The 11101-nt window shown below is 45.2% G+C and overlaps 1 protein-coding gene across 3 annotated transcripts in view; it reads right to left on the bottom strand.

Annotated features, from left to right (window-relative positions):
- Positions 1–3269: 3269 nt before the first annotated feature.
- The window catches only part of LOC133559409 (phosphoinositide 3-kinase regulatory subunit 6), a 76565-nt gene continuing 68733 nt past the window's right edge, over positions 3270–11101 (bottom strand). For all 3 annotated transcript variants that reach the window (XM_061911148.1, XM_061911155.1, XM_061911162.1), the window contains one exon: positions 3270–3737. In XM_061911148.1, the coding sequence (XP_061767132.1) occupies positions 3581–3737 (157 nt within the window). In that variant the 3' untranslated portion in view covers positions 3270–3580. The remainder of the gene's footprint in view (positions 3738–11101) is intronic.

Genomic DNA, 11101 nt, shown 5'->3' with positions numbered 1-11101 from the left:
GGAGATACCTCTGCTGTTGCCGCAGTCTGCTTTGTCGCCTTTGCGCTTATAGATCGTTATGATGTTAGCATCCTTCCAATCTTGTGGGATGACTTCAGACGACCAGATGGCAGTGATCAGCTGGTGCATTCTGCGCTGCAGGAGATATCCACCGTGCTTCAAGATTTCTCCCGGGATCTTGTCAAGGCCTAGGGCTCTTGTTGTTTTTTAGACCCTTGATGGCCTTGAGTACCTCTGAGAAGCTTGGAGAGGAGTCCAGCGAGTCTACAGGGGGCAGGCATGGGAGGTCAGAGAGTATGTCTGTCTGTACAGGGTTTGTGGTGTTCAGCAGTACCCTGAAGTGCTCAGCCCATCTGTCCAGGATCTGTTGTTTGTCCTTATAGAGAGTGGTTCCGTCAGCTGATCTAACTGGGGTGATGCTCTTCCTCTGTGGGCCATAGATGGACTTGATGTAGTCGTAGAAGGCATGAGAGTTGTTGGTGTCTGCGTGATGTTGTATTTCGCGGGCCTTCTGTGTCCACCAGTCATTCTCCATGGCTCTGAGGGTGCGTTGGGTTTCACTTCTGAGGCGGATGAGCTGAGCCTTCAGGACGGTGGATTGAGGGTTTGATATGTGAGCTGCAAGGGCCTTGTGCTTTGCCTGAAGCAGGTCATAGATTCCTGGCGCACTATTGTCAAACCAGTCTTGATGTCGCCTTGTGGTGTACCCTATAGACTCCACGGCCGCCTGGTGGAGGGCAGCGTGTAGGGTGCTCCAGGTAGTTCCAGTGTCCAGCTCTGGTGGCACTTCAGGAATCTTGAACAGCTGATCTGCTACATTTTTCCTGAGCTGGTTGACGCAGTGCGTGGACTTCAGTGCATCGCAGTTGAGCCTCTTGGAAGGTGGTGTTTTTCTCTGTTGAGGACGTATTTCTAAGTCAATCTTTGTTCTGATCAGGCGGTGGTCAGTCCAACAGTCAGCTCCACGCATGGCCCTAGTGATGCGCACCTCTTTCCTGTCCGCGTGGCGGGTGATGATGTAATCTAGGAGATGCCAGTGTTTAGAGCGAGGGTGTTGCCAGGATGTTTTGTACTTGTTTTTCAGTTGGAACAAGGTGTTTGTGATGACCAGTTGATGCTCAGAACATAGAGTGAGAAGACGGAGACCATTGCTGTTGAGCTTGCCAACACCGTGCCGACCCATCACTTCCCTCCACAGTACACTGTCCGAGCCCACTCTTGCGTTAAAATCCCCTAGAAGGATGAGCTTGTCAGTGAGTGGTGTTTTGCTGATGACGGAGTGCAGGGAGGCATAGAACTCTTCCTTACATTGAGGGTCGGCAATCAGTGTTGGGGCATAGGCGCTGATGAGGGTGCAGTAACGGTTATTTGTGAGGGGAATCCTCCAGGTCATCAACCTTTCACTAATGCCAACTGGAGATTCGGGAAGCTTCTGAAGTAGGGAGGTCCGCACAGCGAAACCTACACCATGGAGGCGACGGGAGCCTTCCGGAAGCCCTTTCCAGAAGAAAGTGTATCCTTCTCCCACCTCGGCTATGGAGTCCTCTCCATGGAAGCGGGTCTCGCTGAGGGCCGCAATGTTGATGTTATACCTCTTCAGTTCGTGCGCCACCAACGCTGTTCTTCTGCGGGCACGAGATGAATCATCACGCACATCCAAAAGCGTACGGACGTTCCAAGTCGCTAGTGTGAGTGTCAGTCGGGTTTTATTCTTGTGTTTTCGACCGCATGGGGGGATGACCCGGCAGCTGCGGTAGGCTGCCCGGGAGGGGAGGAACAGACCATTTTTAGGCCACATTTTCTAGGCCCTTCCCATCTCAGGGTGAGCAGGGTGGGGCTGCTCAGTCACGTGGGGAGCTGCCGAAGAGACACGCTGTTCCATCCCGTACCTCAGCGACCGTCTATCCCACACCGCCTGCGTGCAGAGTTGGGCTAGATACTCCCAGTCACATCCAGACCTGTATCTGCCACCCTTCTCCATCGCCGCAGGACTTGGAGGGGAGGGGATGGGGTGAGAAAGGGGGTGAGGGTGTTTGGAGCAGGCCTGCGCAAGGAGTAGATTAGAGTGAAGGAAGTGGTGCGCAGTCACTACCCTCACTACCTTGGCTCCCCCCTACGTCTTCCAGTGGCATGAAAAGCTCATGACGACCTTCTACAGGAAGGAGTTGCAGAAGACTGCCAGCACACCGGTCTGTTGATGGCTGCCTGATGCGGGTCTTCCCAACAGATTTGTCGTTAGGGGTTTACTCCCGTAGCCAAACACACACGGTGCACCCAGTAGGCAGTGAGGCACCCTTAACCTTCATCCGCCTTTACTGCCGGAGGCGACGCGTCATTATCCGCCAGTTCCGCCGTTGAGGTTTTTTTTGGATCGCGCTTCGTCTGGAACCTCCCCCTCGACCTTACCGCCATGGTTGAACCTACCAGGAGCCGAGGCTCCCGACGGCATCGCTCTTAGGTTCATTGGAACACACAAGGCTCTCCACCACGACAAGGTGGCGACCCGTCACACACACACACACACACAAACACACACACACACACACACACACACACACACACACACACACACACACACACACACACACACACACACACACACACACACACACACACAGAAGACTGAAGAGAAAATGAGGTCCGGGTGGTTTGAGGCATAAGTGCAATTCCATAATCATAGGTTGTGTCATTTAAGTCCCGTTTCTCAGTAATAATAATATCAGTTGTGTCAGTTTTACTTGCGGTACAGCACATCAATCCATCCATTTCCTACCGCTTATTCCCTTTTGGGGTCGCAGGGGGCGCTGGTGCCTAGCTCAGCTACAATCGGGCAGAAGGCGGCATACACCCTGGACAAGTCGCCACCTCATCGCAGGGCCAACACAGATAGACAGACAACATTCACACTCACATTCACACACTAGGGCCAATTTATTTTTGCCAATCAACCTATCCCCAGGTGCATGTTTTTGGCGGTGGGAGGAAGCCAGACTACCCGGAGGGAACCCACGCAGTCACGGGGAGAACATGCAAACTCCACACAGAAAGACCACGACCCTGGGATTGAACCCAGGACTGCAGGACCTTCGTATTGTGAGGCAGACGCACTAACCCCTCTTCCACCATGATGCCCCGGTTCAGCATACTTCAGTCAATCTTTTTTAGGATTAATTGTTGCATTAAGAGGGGTTAGTGCGTCTGCCTCACAATACGAAGGTTCTGAGTAGTCCTGGGTTCAATCCCGGGCTCTGGATCTTTCTGTGTGGAGTTTGCATGTCCTCCCCACTTCCAAAGACATGCACCTGGGGATAGGTTGATTGGCCACACTAAAATTGGCCCTAGTGTGTGAATGTTGTCCGTCTATCTGTGTTGGCCTTGCGATGAGGTGGCGACTTATCCAGGGTGTACCCCGCCTTCTGCCAGATTGTAGCTAAAATAGGCACCAGCGCCCCCCGCGACCCCAAAGGGAATAAGCGGAAAAAAATGGATGGATGTTGCATTAAGCCTTCAGATAGTTCTACATGCAGAATGTTTTGCTTGCGTGGAGGCACACAGGCTTAAGGGTGTTCTTGTGCAGAAGTCAGCTGATGATGCCAGCAAACGTGTTGACAGGTAGAGAAAGTCCTTTGCTCATGTACTTGCTCAGTCCAGCCTCTTTGTCCTCGCCGAGGTTTAATTTGGACATCATGTATTTTTGGACACAGTATCCAGGGTCGAGGCAGGGTGCAATTTCAATGCTGCGGTAGCACACAAGAAGAAGAAGAAGAGCAAACCATTTAGACGTAGGTTTCTATAAGCATGCACAGAAAAAAAATTGTAAGCAAACAATGGTATATGTTTTTATACTGTATATTTTATGAGGGGATTTATGTGTGTTGGTCTTGCCTGAGCTACTGTGTGGTGTTTTGAGATGGGGAAAGTAGAAACAGGGCCACCTGGATTTATGAAGCCCTCATCATACGATTAATGAACCACGGACTGATTAAAAATATGATTTGTTGTAGAAACCTTGTCTCATTGTATGAATGTTCCATCCATCCATTGTGTGCGATTCAAGAACTCCTTCATTCATTCCGTATTTTTCTATTACCTGACCACTTATATGTTAGCTACCTCTCTTTGTTTACAATGTATATTTTCTGCTGGATCTACTCTATATTTTATGCTTTTTTTTGCTGCAACTGTTACATATACTGTAATAATGTACATGGTGATTGTGATTTGTTATATATTGTATATATTATATTACAATTTAATATAATATAATATCCATCCATTTTCTACCGCTTATTCCCTGTCGGGGTCACGGGGGGCGCTGGCGCCTGTCTCAGCTACAATCGGGCGGAAGGCGGGGTACACCCTGAACAAGTCGCCACCTCATCGCAGGGCCAACACAGATAGACAGACAACAATCACACTCACATTTACACACTAGGGCCAATTTTTAGTGTTGCCAATCAACCTATCCCCAGGTGCATGTCTTTGGAAGTGGGAGGAAGCCGGAGTACCCAGAGGGAACCCACGCAGTCACGGGGAGAACATGCAAACTCCACACAGAAAGATCCCGAGCCTGGATTTGAACCCAGGACTGCAGGACCTTCGTAATATATCAGTATATATTATATACTGTATAAATAATATGTAAATATTACATATATGTTATATTTTATATCGCTACTATGGTACATTTTTAGTTTACTTTAAACCTTTTGTTTTCGCCCTTTTTTTGGGGCGGTATAGCTCGGTTGGTAGAGTGGCCGTGCCAGCAACTTGAGGTTTCCAGGTTTGATCCCCGCTTCTGCCAACCTGGTCACTGTCGTTGTGTCCTTGGGCAAGACACTTTACCCACCTACTCCCAGTGCCACCCACACTGGTTTAAAAATGTAACTTAGATATTGGGTTTCACAATGTAAAGCCTGTTGAGTCAGTAGAGAAAAGCGCTATATAAATATAATTCACTTCACTTCACTGTTTTCCATCAGTTTGAGCCGGTGTCCTTTTCTTTTTTAAATGACACAGTTATTCATATGAAACCCTCTGGTTCTCCTGCAGATACCCTCCCACCTCGCCTGTTTAAGGAGGTATTTGCTACTATTGGATCAATATTAGTAGCCTCTCTTCTGGAATAGTTCCAGTAGAGTTTAAACATGCAGTGGTACGACCTCTACTTAAAAAACCAAGCCTCGACCCCTCTCTCCTCTCTAACCTTAGACCTATCTCTAATCTTCCATACATTTCCAAAATATTAGAGAAGGTTGTCTACAGTCAGTTGTTGCCCTTCTTAGAGGATAACGGTATCACTGAGCTATTGCAGTCCGGTTTTAAAGCCCTCTAAAGCACAGAGTCAGCGATTCTAAGTTTTTAACGATATCTTCCTTTCAACTGATTCTGGCAAATATGTCGTCCCGGTGCTTTTAGATCTGTCTGCTGCGTTTGACACCGTCGACCATGGCACCTTAATCCATAGTCTTGAGAACTGTTTGGGTATTAAGGGCGCCGCCCTCAACTGGTTCCGGTCATACCTAGACAACAGGAGTTTTTGTGTAAAAATAGACAGTTTTATGTCTTCCACAGCTCCTCTGCCACACGGGATCCCCCAGGGCTCAGTCCTTACCCCAATCCTCTTTGCGCTTTACCTTCTCCCCCTTGGTTCTATTTTTAGGAAGTATGGTATTGCATTTAATTTTTATGCCGATGATTGCCAGATCTATTTTCCTATGGCACAAAATAACACAGTTTAACGTCTCATTGACTGCCTGCATGACATCAAAGCCTGGCTTTCAGCTAACTTCCTGAGTCTAAATGAAGACAAAACAGAAGTCATGTTGTTCGGTCCAAGTCGCTCTCCCTCCCCCAACGTTGACCTCGGCACTCTGACCCCGTATCTCAGCGACTGTGTCACAATCCTGGGGGTAAAGTTCGACTCAGATTTTAAATTCGAAAAACAAATCAGCAGCGTCGTTCAAAAAAGCTTTTATCAATTACGCCAAATAGCGTAAGTGAAACCGCTTCTGTCAGGTTATGATCTCGAGAAATTAATTCACGCCTTTATCTCGAATTGTTAAAGACTACTGCAATGCCCTGTATGTAGGCATTAGCCAGGCCTCCCTCGCCCGCCTGCAGCTCGTGCAGAACTCTGCTGCTCGTCTGCTAACACAGACCCGCAGACGTGAGCACATCACCCCTATATTAGCGTCCCTTCACTGGCTCCCTGTGCGTTATCGAATCAATTTTAAACTTCTTCTATTTGCTTTTAAATGTCTAAACAACCTCGCGCCAACATATCTCTCCGACCTCCTTCAGCCTTACTGCCCCACCCGATCCCTAAGATCAGCCGATCAGCTACTACTGACGGTCCCTGACACAAGGCTGAAGCTTAGAGGTGACAGAGCTTTCGCCGCTGCTGCTCCCAAGCTCTGGAACGACCTACCTCCGACTGTTAGACAAGCCTCCTCTCTTCCTGTTTTTAAATCTCTCTTAAAAACATACTTTTAATCCTTGGCTTTTAACACTAAGTGATATCCATCCTGCAATAGCGCCCCATTATACACCTGTTGTGAACCTGTTTTTATGTTTTATTTATTTATTTTTTATCATGTTCTGTTTGTGTTGTGTTGTTTGCTCAGTCCTCGTATTATCTTTTAACCTGCCCATTGTACAGCACTTTGGCTACCCCTGTGGTAAATTTTAAATGTGCTTTATAAATAAAGTTGATTTGATTTGATTTGATTTGACTTTTGTGCCCTTGTGTGCATTATCCTTTCCATCCTTTGTAACCGAGCTACTGTGTGGAACAATTTCCCTTGTGGATCAATTAAGTTTGTTTAATTCTAATGTCTAACTCTATGTCTAATTTCGTGCCAGGCAGCACATCCATCATGAGTGGGCTTATCGATCTCGATCTCATTCAGTCAGCGGAGCAGTGCTGTCATTAGCTAGTTTGCTAATTGCTACATTGTGTGTTTTTTAGTAGGGATGTAACAATACAGTAGATACCGCCGTATTTCAGTTTCAAAGTCTTCACCATAATACTGTGACGGTGTCAAACAAAAACTAGTGTAATTTTTTCTGCCGCTTTAGCTTTGAAAATAAACGCAATTTTCCAGAATCCTCTGCGTAGGGCGGGGTGCCAAGATGGCGCTTAGATGGCAGCATATGTTGTTCCAAAACCTGTATGTACCTTTCAGCATTAATAGTGCCTTCACAGATGTGTGAGTTACCCATGCCTTGGGCACTAATGCACCCACATACCATCACAGATGCTGGCTTTTCAACTTTGCGTCGATAACAGTCTGGATGGTTCGCTTCCCACGATGTCGAATATTTCCAAAAACAATTTGAAATGTGGACTCGTCAGACCACAGAACACTTTTACACTTTGCATCAGTCCATCTTAGATGATCCCGGGCCCAGAGAAGCCGGCAACGTTTCTGGATGTTGTTGATAAATGGCTTTCGCTTCGCATAGTAGAGCTTTAACTTGCCCTTACAGATGTAGCGACAAACTGTATTTAGTGACAGTGGTTTTCTGAAGTGTTCCTGAGCCCATGTAGTGATATCCTTTAGAAATTGTTGTCGTTTTTTGATACAGTGCCATCTGAGGGATCGAATATCACGGTCATTCAATGTTGTATAGTGATTTCTCCAGATTCTCTGAATCTTTTGATGATATTATGGACCGTAGTTGTTGAAATCCCTAAATTTCTTGCAATTGCACTTTGAGAAACGTTGTTCTTAAACTGTTTGACTATTTGCTCAGGTAGTTGTGGACAAATGGGTGTACCTCGCCCCATCCTTTCTTGTGAAAGACTGAGCATTTTTTGGGAAGCTGTTTTTATACCCAATCATGGCACCCACCTGTTCCCAATTAGCCTGCACACCTGTGGGATGTTCCAAATGAGTGTTTGATGAGCATTCCTCAACTTTATCAGTATTTGTTGCCACTTTTCCCAACTTTTTTGTCACGTGTTGCTGGCATCGAATTCTAAAGTTAATGATTATTTGCAAAAAAAAAAAGTTTATCAGTTTGAACATCAAATATGTTGTCTTTGTAGCATATTCAACTGAACATGGGTTGAAAATGATTTGCAAATCATTGTATTCCGTTTATATTTAAATCTAACACAATTTGGGGTTTGTAGAAGTTTGAAATGTCACCATGGTTGCTACTTTTTATGTGTTACAGTGCTAAAATGCCTACAAAACAGCAAACAAAACAAAAAAGGTAATACATTTTCCGCGTTAATGTAACCCCGGACGCAGTCACATAGTTGTCCAATAAAACGGAATCGCTGTTAAACGTAGAATATCTGGGAAAATTGGCATACATGTAAGTAAAATGCTGTCATTGTGAAGAGAAGGAACATTTGTTTGGGAAAATAACATGTCTGGTCGTGCTGATTTATTCCCGACTCACTCAACCGCCTTAAGTAAAATCGAGACTTCCCCTTGAAATAGCGACTAAATACGAAGCCAAAGCTAGCAAGAAAAATCTATACACTCAAAACACATCTCATCTGCTTGTGTTGTTGTGAACGACATCATCGATGTAACATCAATGTACTACCAGGAAAGTAATCACAACTTGAGAGGCGCTCTCAAACTCAGAACAACAGCAGAGCACACATCCGCCCTTCACAATAATAGCCCGGTCTGACTGTGCAAACAAAATAAAGGTTTCAAAAACGTAGCTTACACACGCATAATGCACTTAAAACACTTATGAATACATTTACACAAATATTATGTTTTGACCTATAATACTGGTCAAAATTGTCTTAATGTGAGAATTTTTGCATTAAATTAACAATGATTTTATCAAATTTTATTTGACAAAAAAACACACACTCTATGGTCGCATAGTAAATGTAAAATGTCAAAAAATGGAAATAATAAAATGTACTACTATTACAATTTTACTTTTTGTGGCTCATTGATATCTGTTTTTTTAACTATATATAAAGTTGAGTTTTGGTTGTACAATAAATACCCATGTTTTCAAATTAATGAATGATTGTGTTATTAATCATAATTACAATATGAATAAAAAATAATCATAATTATTATTTTTGCCATAATTGTCCAGCCCTAACTGACAAGATAAAGTGGATTTTATTTGTTATTCTTTATCATTATAGCGACCTGGCTGTTAAAGTTAAAAAGGATTTCAAACTATGAGTGCACCACAGGGCTCGTGACAGGATGACCTTAAAATGAACAAGTTGTTGTTATAGTTTGGACTTGGTGATTAAATACAAAGTTGCTCCATCACCTCCTTGTAATGTTTGTTTTCTCTTGGTATTGTGCTTGATATTGTGTTCAAAGTGCATAAATATTTCCTAAAATATGGAATCTGACCAAGTATACAGAATCACATTTTTTTTATAGATAAATTATTTGGCCCTGCGATGAGGTAGCGACTGGTGCAGGTGGTACCCCGCCTACAAGTGGTAGAAATTGGATGGACAGATGGATAGTTTCAATATGTGTCTTGGGCATGATGTTAAAGTGCATCCATCAGTGGAGGCTCCTCTATGGGGTCTTGGGGCACTAGGAGGTTAACCCCTTTACTACAGTTACCCCAGGTGGCCCTTGGCAAAGGCCTACTACCTGACACCCCCCTAACCAGGGATACGGTGAAGACCTCAACGGCGGAGCAGGCGGAAGACGGTAGATTTAAGAACTACCACAACGGCTGCGATGGTGGAAAAAGGCACCCCCACATCCATGGGGGCCCAGTTATGGGGGAATACAACCCAAGACCTCAACGGTGGAACAGGCGGAGGATGATTGATAACCCTATGGAGCGTCACAACGGCTGGGATGGTGGATGAAGGCTGTAGCGGAAAAGAGTCCCCAGTCGTCTTGGACTCCAAGCCACTGGACCCTGACCCGGATCTGTCAAGGATCGTCTGGTGCCTGTCTGTGCACCAGTCTCCCCACGTTAAAGGCCTACTGAAACCTACTACTACCGACCACGCAGTCTGATAGTTTATATATCAATGATGAAATATTAACATTACAACACATGCCAATACGGCCTTTTTAGTTTACTAAATGGCAATTTTAAATTTCCCGCAAAGTGTCCTGTTCAAAACGTTGCGGTATGATGACGCGTGCGTTTGACGTCTCGGGTTGTAGCGGAAATTATTTTCCAGCCCGATCCAAGCTATAAGTAGTCTGCTTAAGTCGCATAATTACACAGTATTCTGGACATCTGTGTTGCTGAATCTTTTGCAATTTGTTCAAATAATATTGGAGAAGTCAAAGTAGAAAGATGGAGGTGGGAAGCTTTTAGCCTTAAGCCACACAAACACAGCCGGTGTTTCCTTGTTTAAAATTCCCGAAGGTGAAGCTTTACTATGGATCAGAGCGGTCAAGCGAACATGGATCCCGACCACATGTCAACCGGCAGGTTTCGGTGAGAAAATGGTGGTAATAAGTCGGCTCTTACCGTAGTTATGAGCGGAGCTCACGTCCTCCTGCAGCTGCGGACTATTACCTCCTCCCACCGGAGACACTGGCGGTCACCACACCCGTGGCCACACCCCTCCGACTTTCAGGTACTATATAATCTCACTAAAACACTAGCAACACAATAGGCAGATACAGGATTTTCCTGAATTATCCTAGTAAATGTGTCTAATAACATCTGAATCGCTCTCACTGCCCTCGCCTTTTTTTTTCTCAATATCCTCATCCACACATCTTTCATCCTCGTTCAAATTAATGGGGAAATTGTCGCTTTCTCGGTCCGAATCGCTCTAGCTGCTCGTGGCTATGATTGTAAACAATGTGAGGATGTGAGGAGCTCTACAACCAGTGATGTCACACGCACATCGTCTGCTACTTCCGGTAAAGGCAAGGCTTTTTTATTAGCGACCAAAAGTTGCAAACTTTATCGTCGATGTTCTCTACTAAATCCTTTCAGCAAAAATATGGCAATATCGCAAAATGGTCAAGTATGACACATAGAATGGACCTGCTATCCCCGTTTGAATAAGAAAATCTAATTTCAGTAGGCCTTTAAAAGAAGTCACGCACAGGCATCTTCCATAAAGGGATACCCCCCTACCAGGAGGATCGTCATACTCGCTTCGAGT

Source organism: Nerophis ophidion, linkage group LG01, assembly GCF_033978795.1.
Source record: "Nerophis ophidion isolate RoL-2023_Sa linkage group LG01, RoL_Noph_v1.0, whole genome shotgun sequence".
Classification (NCBI taxonomy): Eukaryota; Metazoa; Chordata; class Actinopteri; order Syngnathiformes; family Syngnathidae; genus Nerophis; species Nerophis ophidion.
This window is presented reverse-complemented; position numbering and strand designations above follow the sequence as displayed.